At 46.0% G+C, this 16,809-nt stretch overlaps 1 protein-coding gene across 3 annotated transcripts in view; it reads right to left on the bottom strand.

Moving 5' to 3' along the window:
* Mgat5 (alpha-1,6-mannosylglycoprotein 6-beta-N-acetylglucosaminyltransferase) overlaps positions 1–16,809 on the bottom strand; it is a 298,102-nt gene that overhangs the window by 195,547 nt on the left and 85,746 nt on the right. For 2 of the 3 annotated variants that reach the window (XM_041648193.1, XM_041648194.1), the window contains exon 2: positions 618–1,005. In XM_041648193.1, coding sequence (XP_041504127.1) covers positions 618–858 — 241 coding nt within the window. In that variant the 5' untranslated portion in view covers positions 859–1,005. The remainder of the gene's footprint in view (positions 1–617; positions 1,006–16,809) is intronic. The other variant, XM_041648192.1, reaches the window with a different exon arrangement.

Genomic DNA, 16,809 nt, shown 5'->3' with positions numbered 1-16,809 from the left:
GCATTCCCGGAACACACTCCTCTGAGCACAGTCTAGAAATATGCTGATGGACTGGGGACTGACCACGGACACAATGCACAGAGCTCAGTGTGCTGACCGGCATGCCTGGGGGGACGGGGTGTCTGGGTTACGGGAGCTTAGAGTCCCCCAAAGAGCACTGTGTTACCTTTCTAAAAGCGCAGCAGTAGGCTGGGAAGGTGGTTCTGTCAGTAGAAGGGCTTGCTGGACAAGCATGAAGACCTGAGTTCAGATTCCCCCAAATCCACATACAGCTAGATACAGTAGCATGCATGTATAATCCCAGTGTGTCTATACAGAGATGGGAGGCAGAGACAAGTAAATCTCGCCGAGGGTCAGGAGGCAGCTATCTTGGCTGCCAAGAAGAGATTTTGGTGCAGACAAGGTAAAATGTAAGGACTCACACCTGAGATTATCATCTGGCGTGCATATCCACACTCGCATATATAAATACAGAGATGAAAAGGATACACATGCAAAACCAAATATGATCACTGCCCATGAGAACAGAGAATCCTCAAACCGTAACAAGACCACATATCCCTCCAAAGTCGAGGCACGCCCAACGGAGCAAGCCATCCCCGTGTCTCCTCACTCACCATAAGCTGTCATGACACCGGCATATGGGCCATCCACCACGTTCCTGTTTTCTTCGGCCAGCGCTTTAATGTACCTTTTGCTGAGATCCAGGATCTGCTCCCGCAGCATGGAGCTGCTCTCAGGCTGAGTTCGCTGCTGGATGGTGAAGTGCAGAAGCATCATCCCCCATATAAAGCCAAAAGTCACCAGGAAAAAGCCCAGCTTCTGAGAGGACAACTTCCAGGGAGTAAAGAAAGCCATCTCTCTCTAGCAAGGTAGCCTCCCGTGGCTCTCAAGGCGCAGAAGGTGAAGGCAAGTTCATGGTGCAGGCTGGGGCGGAGGGTGCACGAGGGCCGCTCTCACTCCGGCTCCTGAGTCAGCTGATTTCCTTCCCTGGCTTCCATTCTGCTGTGAAGGAGAAGCACAGTTAGCAATGTGGTAGTAGCCAAACACAACGATCAGGAACAGCATCTGCACTGAGGTAGCTTTCCACGAAATACCCACTCACGTCTGGCTCCGTGTGCTTTAGGCTAAAATCTGGGAGCCGTGAGCCCAGAAGAGAAATGTGGCAAAGCACCATAAAGTTGTACAAATACACTGGAGGAAGTGTGCGTCTGAGTGCGTGGACACAGGTGTGGAAGGGCTGTCCCCTTCTAGACCTCGTTCAAAACAGGAAGCATGTTTTGCAAGGTACAGAGGAGATGGAAGGATATGCCACCAAATGTCAGCCAGCCCAAGGGGGCGGGGGCACAGTCCCGGGGCCACTCTGTACTTTGTGTATGTGTAACTTGAACATAGAAAGTCATGACGAGCTTGGAGCCAAGTCTGTGCATACAGCTCGAGAACTGGGTAAGAAAGTGGAAGCGTCTTCAGAGAGCGCTAAGGAGAAAAGGGGAGAGGGTCCTGTGTTGTTCAAGCATGGCTGGATTTCACGATCAGCGTGGCAGCGTAAATGACTTTGAGGAGGGGAAGACGCCAGAGGCACAGCTCGGGTCATTTTGTTCCAGCTTTATGTTGGAGGTACCAGAGATCAGAGCCAGAGTGCACGCTAAGCATTCGTTCTATCGCTGAGCTTCACCCCAACCTCTTGCACCAGCTATCTGGAGCAAAAACTGCACCTCACAGGATCGCATGCCTGCTGCACAGGAAACCCCAGGCACCCGGCTGGCTGGCAGCTTCTCTGCGGTTTTCACTTTCACTGCCGTCCTGAGGCAAACCGAAAATTCAAAGGCAGAGTTTTGATGTGAAGGTGTTCCTCTCCCATCTGATAGCAGCACAGACAGAGCCTGTGATCTCTATTGGGATTTCTCAGCAAGGAGGGCTGAGAAGAGGTTGCAGGCGGGTTGATGGGTATGCCCAGGTATGTGTTCTTTAGAGTCATGGCGCCAAACATTTTGTCACAGTGATAGAAAACTGACACAGGGGGCCCCCGTGTCCTGTTTAAAGAACTCTTGGGACAAAGATCCAGACTCTCCTACTTCCATTGGGATGATAAATCCCTCATAGACTGAAAATATCATTAAGTAAAAATCGTGTTTAATACATTTAAAACCGGCCAAGCAACGTAGTTTCAGCTTAGCCTTTTTAAATCATATTCAGAACGTTTATTTTGGCCTACCGTTGATCACAGCCACCCAACTAACATAAAACCTACTTTGCAACGAAGTGTGTATCTCATGTAATCTATTGAACGCAACACTGAAAACCGAAAACAGTATGGGTACATGACTTCTCACGCCACTCTGACGTTCCAATATTTAGGTCAAAGGATCACAAGTCAAGCACTACCTGCATGCACCTACTCAGAGGAAGACAATGGTCAGGCCTGGGGACACAGTGCAGTTGGTTTAATGCTTCCTAACACACGTAAAGTCACAGCTTCAATCCCCAGTTAGGTAGAGGTGGGAGGATCAGGAATTCAAGGTTATCGTTGGCTACGTAAAGGGTTCCAGGCTTGCCTAGACTACATAAGATCCTTCCTCAAAACAGACAAAACACAAAAACAAAACAAAACAAACAAACAAAACAAGTGGAGGCCTCAGTGGGTAAAGACCATATACTCTTTGCATGTACAAGGAGCAGACATGCAAAGCTGGGTAGGTGTGGCACCCACCTGTAAGCCCCAGCACTTGGGAGACAGCCACAAAGGAAGCTGATTAGCTAAGACTAAATAAATTGGCAAGCTCTGAGTTCAACTGAGAAGCTCTGCCACAATAAATCAAGGAGAGTGACATCAACCCTGGGGCTTCACATGCACGCTGCATACATGTATGCCCATACATATGTGAAGATATATGCCCTATATGCACATGACACATGAAAAATCAGATAAATAGGAAGGAGGAAGGAAGGGAGGAAGAAATTAAGAAAGACAAACAGGACTGAATGGTGGTGGAACACGCCTTTAGTCCCAGTACTCGGGAGGCAGAGGCAGGTAGATCTCTGAGTTCAAGGCCAGCTTGGTCTACAAAGTTCCTTGGACAGCCAGGACTGTTACACAGAGAAACTCTGTCTCAGAAAACAAAAAACAAAAAAACAAAAACAAAACAGACAGACAATGACCACAGGGGGACAATAAAGTATCTGATGGCTACATATCCTTGTCTTGGGGGCACAATGGTGGCCAGTGGAATGGTATCACCCTCTATAGACTGAGTCCTGCTGCCCCCAGGCCTGGGGACTGAATGTGAGCAAGAAGGAGCACCCACCCTCAGAGGGCTAACACTTTGAACACCATCTCCCCTCCCCCAGTACATGAAGCAGCACTTCCTGATAATCCACCCATTATCACCTCAGATCTGAGGGGACTTTCCCTGGCTGTGTTAGCAGGGTGCCTTAGCCAAAAGGGGACCTTTTAGAGACTGATCTTAACTGCTGACAAGATTACCCATAAACCTTCAGACAGGAAGTCCCATCCTCTTCCTCAGTTAACCTTACTGATGAGGTTGATGAAGGATGACGGGTTAAGTCACAGGACGGGCCTGAGCAAAAGCTAGAGCAAAGACCAGGCCTTCCGTAGGAGGCTTTGCTTTGGAAAGGTCCAAACTACCCAGATGGTACATTCTAGGCGTAAAATGAGGGCTAAGCCAGCCAAATTATTCCAGCTCAGTGAGAGGCTGGCTTCTAGATTCACCTGGGAGACGGGCCTCTGGCCAAGCCTGTGAGGGATTATCTAGATTACACTGAGGAGTGTGGCAAGGCTCATCTTAACTGTGGGTGAAAGCCCTCCCTGGGCTGGCATCTTGAACTGTATTAGTGGAGAGGGTGAGCCAGGATTCACTGCTCTGTGTTCCTGGTTGTGGATGGGATGTGACCGGTTGCTTAGGCTTCCGCCACCTTGACATCCCCACCATGATGGACTTGGAGGCAAGTTTTGCTCACTGGACTGTATCACAGCAACAGGAACAGAACAAGACACTCAGAGAGTACACATTTGGTGTACCTCTGAACTCCTCTGAAGGGGGTTCAGAGCCATCGCGGGCTCCAATCAAAAGCAACCATATTTCCAGGAATGGCCTTTTCTCTCATAGGAAGCAGAATGTGAAGCAAAAAAAGCTATCAGCACACAGAGAACCACCTTAGCATTCACCTCCATGATTCCCATTAGGAAGAAAGCTGTTATGACTTCAGGGGTCTGTCTCGGGGAAGATAAGAAGATCCCCGCATGTCTCGGAGGGACAGGAGGATAATGACAGGCTTTAGGATAACAACCTTACTGAATCTTGGTCCCATGAGAGGACTTGATGATCAGCAGTAACACACACACAGTGCAGAGCACTCAGACCAACAGCCATCAGAAAGCAGGCATTCGAGCTAAGAAAGTTTGCGGCAAGGCTGTTTACAATATTAATCACTCAGGCCTAGGGAGATAGCTCAGTAAGAAAGGTGCTTGCCCAGCCACCTGCAAACCTGAGTTCTATACACCAAAGCCACATAAAAAGCTGGACATGGTGGTGACTTCTAATCCCAGTGCCAATGAAACTGTCAGACCCCTGAGACCCAGTCTACCTGGCAAGTGAGAGACCCTGTGTCTAAAAACATGATGTTTGCTAGGCTCCAGAGAGACAATACCAGAGGCTGACTTCAGGTCTCTACATGCATGTACGTGTGCACCAACACACACATAAATATGCACCCTCCCCACATACACAAGGAAAGGAGAGCAACACGGTCACCCTAAAGGCTAGTACCATCCCCTTCCTTCCTTCTCTTCTTCCTCCCTCCCTCCCTCCTTTCCTTTTTTCCTTCCTTCCTTCTCATCTTTCTCCCTCCCTCCCTTCTTCCCTTTCTTCCCAATCAAAATAAAATTTTTGCCAAGGACACATGCCAGTTCTAATAACAAAAGAAGAAAAATACACTTTATACCCAGATCCGTAGAGTCCCCCAAAAACCAACAAGGAGACTGAGTCCCATATATAAAAGGAAAGAGCCTTTATTTTTACACAAGTTCATGAACTGAACTCAGACTCTCAGTGTGCCCAAGGTATTGGCACAATTGGAGAGCCCTGAGAACAGCTGGGGTGGGGTTTTTATAGTAACAGAGGGATTTTTTTTAAGGTTCAGGACCCCTGATTGGCTGACATTTGCCTAGGGGTGCCCTGGTGAAAAAGGGACTGTGTGTGCTGGGCTAAGGGACACCAAGTGATCCTATTTACAATGGCTGGAACTTTAGGAATTTCCTTTGGATGGTCTGTACCTGGGTGGAGCATGGGTGGTCTCAGTTCGTGGTCTCTCGTGGAACCATGTATTGCCATAGGGTAAACTGAGACTCAGGCCTGCCTTCCTGCTGGTCTACACAGACTATCTTGGCAGGTGTGCACCAAGCTGCCCTGGGTCCTACAAGTACATTCAACATCTTTAATCACTGGGGAAAGGAGAACTAAATACCACGGAAGCAACAAGATATCACTTAGAACCCATTAGGATGGTTACCGAGGGCACCAGACATCGGCATGGAACCTGCGGACTGTGAGTGGGTAAAGAAAATGGTACACGCTGTGGGAAACAGCTCAGTAGTTACTCAAATGCCCACACGGGGGTACAGACCATTCTGCACTCAGGAATTCCAGCTAGAGAAACAATAACATGATGTCCCCACATATATATTTAAAAACAAAACACAGCAGGGTTATGGTGGTGCATGCCTTCAATCACCAGCCAGAGGCAGGAGAATCTCTGGAATCTCTATGAGTTGGGGCCAGCCTGGTCTACAAAGTGAGTTTCAGAATAGCCAGGGCTGTTACACAGAGAAAATCCTGTCTCGGAGTGGGGGTGGGGGACGACAAACAAAAACAAATAAACACCCTTGTACCACACCTGGTAAGGCACGCATACGGAATGGTGAGCTCACACATTCCAGTTCTCAGGTCTCTGAGCCTTTGAGATCAGTGGTCTACAAAGTCAGTTCCAGACCTGCCAGGGCTACCTACACAGTGAGATTGTGTCTCAAACAAAACAAAACAAAACAAAAAACGAAAGAACAAAGCCTTGTATACATCCTTTACAACAGATCAAAACTAAAACAACACAAATGACCATCAGCTGATCAACTGGCAGGCCAAACAGGAATATGCAAACCACAGCTTTTAGGCAGAACAATTATTTAGACAGAAAAAGGAGAAATCAGTGATGCTACATGTGTGACCCAAGAGCAGTCTGCTAAGTGAGAAAGAAAAGGTTTCTAGAAACTATTAATTACACGGTCCTGGCGTGGGCCACATGGCGACCATTGCTGCTGGACAAAGTTCCAGCGTTTAAACACTGTGGGCCACTCTTCTCCAGCACCTTTTCACTTTCATTTTTAATGGTTCTCAATATTAATGTCTCTCCCTTTGGGAAATTTTGTGCAGGCTTTGGTAACAGATAAAAATTCATAACAGTGGTAGCCTGTCTAAACAAAATAATTCTTTGGAAAAACATCATCCCGCCACCTCGGAACCAGGAAATCCATTGTGTCCTCCTAATTACACCAAGAACAGGAATTTTAGAAATTTACTAGACACACCTGATCCCAAGGATGAATGCCTACAGTTCAGATCTAGAGCCTGAGGCCATTAAAGGCAAGAGTTCAGTGAATAGGTGCAGAGAAATGGTCCGGTCTAAGGGGAAAAGAGAAGACATCAGAACCTTCCCTCTTAGGAGCAAGGTGGGGGGAGGGGGGGTGGGACTGGACGGACAGCTCAGTGCTTATGCCCTTAAGGAATGAAAACTGGCTCTTAAATTGTGTTGAAGTGTGAGGCCCACAGAAGTCCTCAATTTCCCAAGGTCAGGCTTAGGATAAGGGTCTCCATTCCCGGGAGGCTAGAGGAAAGTTCTTGCTGGCTGCGTCGGTCAATATCTTTATTTATGGAAAGTGAAACTTGTGGCCCTTCCAGGACAGGTGCCTAGAGTCAAGGTCAATGCTAGATTCCTCAACCCCTCCTCTCAAGCCACAGCCCAGCTCACAAACCCTTTGTCCCCAATTGAATCCTGTGTCAACTATAGAATATAAAAGGTTAAACCTGCTGGCAGCCGTCCCGATTGACCTTTCTTTCCCACTCTGCCTCCACCGAACACATACACTGAAGAGTCCAAGAATAAAATATAGAAATAAAGGAATATAGAAATATAAAGTTGTAAGTCCAAACACATTTTGGGAGAAAAAAAATAAAGCTGGCAGCCACTGTTAACCTTTAACAAATGCTTTCTGCCTTAAAATCAGACATCCTGGCAGCCATGTGGACAGAGGTAAACTTTTAACAACTGTCTCTGCCTCCCAGCTTCCCTGCTAGGCAGGTCCTGCAGACAAAGGTTAGCTTCTAACTGTTGCCTCTGTGGGACCCTCTGCTCGTGTTCCCTTAATTTTTAACTGTGACTCTACTCTCTGCCTTGCATTCTTTCAGAGACAATGAAAAAGGGCTGGGTCTAAAACAGGTTGTGAAGAGGCAGACGTGTCGTAAATGGTTCTCAAAGGCTCATGAGCTTGAACACTTGGTCCCCACTGGTAGTGCTGTTGGAAAGGCTGTGGAGCCTTCAGGAGAAGGAGCCTTGCCAGAGGTGGGGCACTGAAGGTAGGCCTTGAGGTTTCGGGAGTCTAGATTTGTTTAACCTCTGTCCTCAGATTTGTGACTGCATAAGCAAAGTGACCAGATGCCTCGCATTCCCGCCACCCTGCCTTCCCTCCCATGCTGGACTGTGTTCCTTCTTAGCCCCTGAGCCAGCCTTTACCTCTGATGATACTTCTTGCCAGGTCCTGGAAGTTACTACTGCAGATATGTAACTATGAAGACACCGCAACAATGCACTCTACATGGTGAGAGTGGCAATCTTCCAACAGGGCAGTGAGAACCAACGGCCCCCAAAAGCTTGGAGACTGGAGTTCTGTTTAGCGAATAGGCCTCTTGGGTCTCCAGCAGTCTCCTTCCCCATCCTCCAGGGTCCAGAAAGACCACACTGACCACACCATGTCACCACAAAGGGCTGACCAAGGCTAGCAGCATGACTCTTACAGAGTCATTTGCCTCCGGTTCCCCAAACATGGATGGCCACTCTTAGCATCTCAGCATCAACTTCACAGCCTATGCTCCAGGTGCCTCCTGGCACACGTTGCCTGGCAGATGCTGTTCGGATGAGGACATTTCAGAAAACAGCCCAGCCCAAAGCGGTGAGAACCACTCTGACCAAGCAAGTCCTTTCAACTAGGCCTCGCTGGAGGCTTTGTGTGTTTCAGCAGTCCCTGGCCCTAGAGAGGGTGGACAAAGCTAGAGAGGCCCTGCTAAGGGGGGTGGTGCAGGCCTTTAATCCCGGTGCTAAACAAAAGGTAGAGATGCTCATTCATTTAGCAGTGAAGCCAGCACCAACCCAGCGCCCACCAGTCCCACAGACAACATCAGACAATCTGACTGTGACTGCCTGCTCTAACTCGGTCCATTTCATACTTCTGTCAGAATTACGCATACCTGAATCCGTTCCTTCTATCTTTAACCTTGCCTAAGAGACCCATCTTTATCTTCATTCTCTCTGACAATATTCAGGATTTCCCCCAGCCATCTGTGCTTGCCTCTGTTAGCTTTGCTACCCTCACCCACACCTCCAGTGTCTTGACTCAACCTCACCTCCTGCATAAATACTCCTGGGTCCCAGAATAGCAGAACCCATCCTTCTTGGAATAGAAAGGGCAACCCTGAGGAAGTTATCTTCTGTTCTACAACACAGTCCTGCTTCAGCTTTCCTACAGGTCCCAAAAGGTAAGTAATCCTGGAGCTGGGGAGATGGCTCAGATGGCTTCGCAAGCTTCAGGACCTAAGTTCGAACCCCAGAACCTACAGTAAAAAGCCAGGAGTGTTGATCCTGGCACAGAAAAGCGGAGCTATCTGGAGCCCTGGGGCTCACACCCTAGCCAGCATAGCCAAACTGCTGAGCTCAGGGCAAGGGAGAGGTCCATGGCAAAAGATGAGGGCACCAAGCAGACAGGTAGTGAAGGAGTACGGGTGTTTGCTTTGCAATCATAACAGCCTGCATTGGATCCCCAGAACTCATGAGAAGGTGGAAGGAGAGACCTGACTTCTGTGCTGTGGAGCATGTGTGAGCACACACACAGTAATAGCAACAGTTTATAATAACTAAGGTGGACAGAACCTAAGTGACAACATCCAGGGCTGACCTCTGGCTTCCATAAGCACTCATGGATGCACACGCATACACAGAACATATAAAATACAGGAATGGAGAATGAAGAAGCAAGGGAGCTTCTATGGCCGCTATTGGTCATTTCTGCCATACAGGAATGGCCACAGGGAAAGGACAGCAGAGAGATGGTGAAAAAGCCCCAAACACAGAAAACACTCGGAAGATTCATAGCTTTATTCTACCTATGGCTAAAATGCAGACCATTCTAGAACCACAGGGTATTTTGTAAGTTGGGTGACTAGGGCTTTCATACTGTGCTCCAAAGGATTTTTCAAAAGATTCCAGAAAGTCCACAAATGCTTCATATTTTGTTTAACATAGATTTTTAGGGCTAGCGAGATGGCTCAGTGGATAAAGGTGCCTGCCTCCAAGGCTGATAACCTGCATTTGCTTGCCAGGATCCACAGAGTAGAATAAGAGAACCAACTCCAGCAAGCTCTGCTCTGACTGGCACAGCTACCCTAAAACACAAGCAAATAAATGTAACTTAAAAATCAAATACAATGTTTTCAAAATCCTGAACACACCTTTCTGTCTCCCCTGCCCAGCCATTCACATCGTGAGTGTCCACTTACAGAGGGGAGAAGCAGTGAAGGTACACATCTTACTGGGAAGTGGACAGGAGAAAGAGGACAAGGGTGACCAGGAAGCTGTGACTACCCTGTCACCTATGACTGCCCCATGTTCTGTGAGTTCCACTCACAAAACCCCATAAAATTATTCACACTTGACAGAACTTCCCACCCACACAGTTTGAAACCACAGCAACCCGAAGAATTCTGAAAACATTGCCAGCCTTCTGACAGAGCAGGAGACCTTGCCATCTACAAAGTTTACACTCAAGAGCCTAACATGCAATTAAGTTACAAAAATAAATGGGGGAATCCAAAAAATATTTTAAGGAACTTTACAGTTTTGACCTTGTGGTGGTGGCACACACCTTTACTCCCAGTACTCTGAAGACAGAGGCAGGAGGATCTCTGTGAGTTTGAGGCCAGCCTGGTCTACGGAGTAAGTTTGAGGACAGCTAGGGCTGTTACACAGAGAAACCCTGTCTCAAAAAACCAAAAGATAGGGCATCTCTTGGGTATATTCCCAAGAGTGGTATTGCTGGGTCCAGGGGTAGGTTGATGCCGAATTTCCTGAGAAACCGAAACACTGCTTTCCAAAGTGGTTGCACAAGTTTGCATTCCCACCAGCAATGGATGAGTGTACCCCTTTCTCCACAACCTCTCCAGCAAAGGCTATCATTGGTGTTTTTGATTTTAGCCATTCTGACTGGTGTAAGATGGTATCTTAAAGTTGTCTTGATTTGCATTTCCCTGATCGCTAAGGAAGTTGAGCGTGATGTTAAGTGTCTTTTGGCCATTTGAACTTCTTCTGTTGAGAATTCTGTTCAGCTCAGTGCCCCATTTTATAATTGGGTTGATTAGCCTTTTACGGTCTAGTTTCTTGAGTTCTTTATATATTTTGGAGATCAGACCTTTGTCAGTTGCGGGGTTGGTGAAGATCTTCTCCCACTCAGTGGGTTGCCTTATAGCGGACAATGAGGACTACTGAGAACTTAAGAACAATGGCAATGGGTTTTTGATCCTACTGCACGTACTGGCTTTGTGGGAGCTTAGGCAGTCTGGATGCTCACCTTACTAGACCTGGATGGAGGTGGGTGGTCCTTGGACTTCCCACAGAGCAGGGAACCCTGATTGCTCTTTGGGCTGACGAGGGAGGGGGACTTGATTGGGGGATGGGGAGGGAAATGGGAGGTGGTGGCGGGGAAGAGACAGAAATCTTTAATAAATAAATAAATTTAAAAAAAAGAAAAAAAAACAAAAGAAAAGAAAGAAAGAAAAATATAAGAAAATACACATGAATACCAACGCCCAAGTGACTCCAGAGTTAAAGAAAACCATTATAAAAAGAATTAAAATTATCTTAAATATAGGGAGCAATAGTATCAAGAGAAAAGCCATTAATGAATGATTGCTCAATGACCAGGCATCCTACAAGAGGGCCCTCCTGCCTTATCCATGGAGCAGCCAGACAGGGTGCTGATCCACACCAAGAGTATTCTATCTGTAGAAAAAGAACAGCAATCCATCCAAAAAACTAGACCAGATTAAGATCGCCCAGTTAAAGTCTAGCTGGCGCAACACAGCCATCAGAGGGTTATGAGACTTAGACCTTAGAATGGATTCACCAACTCTTAGATAAGGACAGTCAATGCACATGCCACAGACAGCTGCAGGAGTCTCAGGGTCCCAAACACCTCAGGTATGAATTTTCTTTGCGGAGGAATTAGGCAGTCACACACTAGATGCTAAGTCCATTTGTTCTGCGACTGATAACCAAGGTCAAGTCTCCCAAACTATACAGCAGTCTTAGGTCAGCCTAGCTAGCACACCAAGCCCTCGGAACAAACAAATGATGAATTAGCTCATGTTCGCATAGCCTGCCCTTCAACCCCTACCCCACCTACGGATATTTATCCAGTTCATCTGGGGTGTGGCCCAAATAGGAATGTCATATACAATCTCCCTAAAAAATTATAGTGTACAGTCAGGATACTGTTTCCTCATACCTACATAAAAAGCCAGGAGTGAGACTTGTCAAAGGAGGTGAATGATTGGAAAGACAGCTGAGGTCAATGTTTAGCCTTCACACACATGTATTCGTGTGTGAACACAGACACACAGAGAATTTCGGTCAAAGATGAAACCTGGATATAAATCTTCCAACTTTTATTTCTGGTAATATAAATAACCCCCAGCTGTGTTCTCTGCTCATGTTCATATTAGACATGGCGGAAAGGGGCTTCTGAGCTTGTGGTGCTTGCCTAGTAATTTCATTAGTGCTCACTTTAGAGCTGCCTGGTAACCACGAATGCTTCCGCAGCTGACTCAAGAGTAGGACCACCCTGAGCCTCAGTGAGTGCAGTTGTCAGCTGCCAGACAGAAGAGACGGTCAACCAATAGCTTAAGTTTCTGAAAATGCTTTAATACCCATATTTTCCAGAGTACGTGGATGCATCTTTATGACCACTAATGCCCTTTCTTTCAAAGTTTTGCTGAAGGAAACTCTACTGAAAAGAGATGCATGGGATGCACAGTGCCTGAATTCTTCTCTACCTGCTCCACCTGATCCCTTGTGAGAAACGAGTTTCTGCCTTAGCAATGCGCTCACTCCTGTCCAAGTGACTACACACCTACATTTCCCAGCAATGTAATCATCTCTTAGTTTCTAGTCACACATGACAGGGTATTAAAATCTTCATAAATGCAATGTGTTCAAGCTTATGAAGCTTACCCATTTTTTGCACATGTGGACTATAGATGTGACGTGTACGGTAGGTGTGCATGCACACATGAGTGTAGAGGCGAGAGACGAACCAGATGCCTTCTTCAATTGCTTCCCACCTTAATTTTTGAGACACAGTCTTTTACTGAACCTTGAGTTTGCTAATTCCCCTATAAAGAGTGGATGGCAAGTCCCAAGGATTCTCCCATTTCTTCCTTTCCAGCACTGAAATTACAGGCTCAAATTGTACTGTCCGGCTTCCTATACGGATGCTAAGGATCTAAATTCAGGCCTTCAAGCTTGGGTACCAAGCACTTTACTAACTGAGCAGTCTTCCTAGCTCCATTTCATTCATTTTGACAGCCTATCTGTTAATGTTCCAAGTGATTAATGGCAAGTTAGTTTGCTCATTTAAGGCCCAACAGTTAGTGTTTACTTGTATAAGGAAAAGTAAGTTCTGTCCACAACATCAGCTCCAAGATTATGTATGTGTTCATTAGAAAGCATTCAGTGTGGTGATCAAAGGCAGATTCAAAGCCAACCTCTAATGACTGGTCATATAGTCAAGCCTACACAAGAAACTGCCCAGTGTTTGAGCTACCTGGGTTTCAAAACAAACCAAGTGGTTTATAAAACGAAGACTCTACTAGACTTACTAACATGCAAGACATAATCAATTTCCCAAGAAGAAAGCAGAATGGCCAATCTCGTGCCTGGCAAAGAGGCTTGTGGGGAGGACTGTGTCTCAGGGCAGGAAGATGTCTAGACAGACACTAGGCTGCAGTTCTCTTGCTGAAAGTGAGCGTGGTGGCTATGCCCTAACGCACAGCCTTCAGTGACTGCCTAGCCATCACTCAGGGCAGCTAAGGTCAGAAGTCCATACCCAAGTCACAGCTTCCGATTCTGATCTCTCATAATAGTAGACCGGTGGTGTGTTTTCATGTTCATCTATCTGATGACTGACTCAGATCGCTATATGTTACTGTGTACATTGAGGGCACAAGTGTGTTCGTGGGGTTGTGTGCATGGGTCTGCAAGAATGTATGGAAGGCTAGCTAGTGGTCAACCTTGGCTGTCACTCAGGCGCAGTACACATTTATTTATGTAGACAAGTCTCTCATTGGCCTTGAACTCAATGTGTAGGCAAGACCAATGGCCAGAAAGCCCCAGGGATCACCTGTCTCTCCCTCCCCAGCGCTGGGATGAAAGGCACACACTACAGTTCCTGTTTCTTTACAACAAGATTTGAGGATCCTTTGTATATCACCTACAAAGTTATCAACCTAGCTCTGTATTGTATTTTAATCTTTATCTAAATGCTTCTATCGCCTTTAGTTCAGAACCCGGAAGGGAGGGTAAGATTAATTCACATGGCCAACTCCCTTTTGTGTGTTTTAATTTTGTTCTTGTTTATTTTGATTCCACATGCTAGGAGCAGACAGGTGGGTTCTACTTTACTGTTTGAAACACTTCTCTAGAAGTAACTCACTGCAAGTGTCAAGTTTTTAATTCTGATAGATGAAGAGACAAGATTATTGGTCATATGTTCTCTTTCTAAATGTTGTTTCTTTAAAAATGCTGTAATATATGCCCAAAGAATTTCCATGGGATAATGGATAACTTTTTGCTAAATGGAAGATTATTTCAAGAGAAATTGGTAGAGTCCCCAGTCATTTTTACTTTGACCTGTTTCCCTAATGCATCCTTCTGCCTTTAAGCATCAGGCCATTAAGAACGGAAATGGTTTTTATTAGCACACAACACATACTATTCAGAAACCCCTGACTGAGCTGTTAGTGCCCAGTCCACTTCTGAATATCATGTGCCATCGAGCTCTTGATCAGTGCTGCTCTTTCAGGTTCTTCCTGCACAGAGATTGATAGGTAATCATCTGTGCAAACACAGTTTATTTAATGTCCTTAAAAAATAGAAATGATAGGAGCTGTGTGTAAAGCTCTGTTGTTAAGAACACTTGCCAGGCATCCACAAGGCCCTGCGTTCAGTCTAGAGCATCCTCTAACCTGGGTGTGGTGGTGCACACCTAGACTCCCAGAATGCAGGCAAAGTCTGGGTGAGCGGCAGCTCAAGGCCATAGTCAAGCTACATAAGGAAGTTCCAGACTAACCTTAAATCCGGAGACCCAGCTTCAGTGAGCGGACAAACAAACAAACAAAAAGAGCTGCTGGGATGTCTCAGTGATGGAGATACTTGCTACCAAGGCTGACAACCTGAGCTTGATCCCTGAGACCCACAAAGCAGGAGAGAAGTGACTCCTGCAAGTTGTCTATGGAACACACACATACACACACACACACACACACACACACACACACACACCACAAATAAAATAAAGAAATCCAAAGAAACAATATGGTAAGCCATAAACATGTTCAGCTCACTGTCATTCAGAAGGCAAACTCAGGGCATCTCAAAAACTCCCTGGGTAAGAACACTCCATGCATGACCACAACTCCCATGCTACAAATCCCTGGAACACACCTGCCCCTGCCTCCTATGTCTAAGCTTGGGTGTTTGGGAAGCTGGTGATGCTATTTGGGAAGGCTGTGGAACTCTCTGGAGGAAACACATCATTGGGCTTGAGTCTTGAGGTTTACAGTCCCACCCCACTTCTTGAACTCACTCTGCTTCCCAGCTGTGGTCGCAGTATGACCAGTCAGCTTCCATTCCTGCTGTGGAGCCTTCCCACAGGGATAGGTTGTAGTCCTGCTAGAATGTAAAAATACCTAGAATGTAAGTGGAAATAAACCTTGTCTATGTTGCTTCTGGTCTGCAATTATGGTGGTTATAGTGATGAGAAAAATAAATAATTAAAATCTTCAACCATACCTTTGTATACAGCAGAAATGAATAGTGACTGAGCAGCTTTTTTTTTTTCTCGGCTTCCCATTGAGAAGATCAGATTTTGATTTGCTATCTTGGGTTTTGTAACAATCAAGGATGGTGATATGTACAGCCTAGAATGTGATCCTGGCAGGAGGGAGCCAGGCAGCGAGCAGCAAAGACACGGCTGATTTATAGAGAGTCAATTACAGGTGGATGAAGTCATGGTCAAACAAAACCACCAAAGTTAATTTTAACTGCTCTCGCTCCTTTTTCTCCCTTTCTTCAGATAAACTAAATCTGTGTCACTCACCCCTTATGACCACTAGATTTATAACCAAATTCAAACGACTTTTATAATCACCCATGCAAGGGGGAAAAATGACCATAATCGTTACTAGAATGATTTAGATTTCTCTATCGGCACAGTAGGATCTGAGGGGAGTTTATTAATACCTTAGCAAACCTGCCATGAATATGCCATCTGGGTGTTTGCTTTAGAAGAATGACCTGATTTTGCCTATGAGTTCAATTAGCATTGAACTTCTTTCCTGACACCCTCCATCAATTGGGTCAGATCAGCTGCTATCGCAATTCATTTCTTCCTTGGTGGTTCTTTCTTTCAGAACTGGCGAGGAAGTCAAGTCGATATTTGTTCTACAACTCTGAGTGTGTATCAGGTCACCTTGGGAGATGTTTTAGATACAAGAATAGCTCTCCTTCCTTTCCAAGTTTTTCAACCTATTAGTCTAGAGCAGAGGTTCTCAATCTCCTTAATACTGTGACCCTTTAACACAGTTCCTCATGTTGTGGTGATCCCCAAACATAAAATTATCTCCATCACTACTTCATAACTGTAATTTTGCTACTGTTATGAATCATAACACAAGTATCTAATAGTCTTAGTGTTTTCTGATAGTCTTAGGTGACCCCTGTGAAAGGTTCATTTGACACCCCTCCCTTCAAGGAGGATCGTGACCTACAGGTTGAGAACCACTGGTCTATAGCCAGGTAAACAAGGTAGCTTTGATCATAACAAGGTAAGCAAGGTAGCCTTGATCATCTAAGATTGGGGATTTTTTTTTTCAAGGCAGGGTTTCTCTGTGTATCTTTGGCTGACTGTCCTGGAACTCACTCTGTAGACCAGGGTGGCCTCAAACTCAAAGATCCGCCTGCTTCCACCTCCCTGAGTGCTGGGATTAAAAGTGTACGCAACTACGTCTGGCCCTAACATTCGGAACTATTAAGCTAAGATATCCACCTAACCAGACACAGGTTGGCGAAAGGGTTGGTGAAAGAGAGGAAGAGAAGGGAGCTTTGCCAAACAAGGGACAATGTGATACAGTCATTGACTAGCTAGAGTAAACAACCCCAGATGGCCAGACTTCCTGAACTTCCAGAAAATTCAGG

The sequence above is a fragment of the Microtus oregoni genome, unplaced genomic scaffold, assembly GCF_018167655.1.
Source record: "Microtus oregoni isolate MIOR12 unplaced genomic scaffold, Mior012 000003F_ref0000135, whole genome shotgun sequence".
NCBI classification, from domain to species: domain Eukaryota; kingdom Metazoa; phylum Chordata; class Mammalia; order Rodentia; family Cricetidae; genus Microtus; species Microtus oregoni.
The sequence above is the reverse complement of the archived record's forward strand: the minus strand, read 5'-3'. Positions and strand labels throughout refer to the sequence as shown.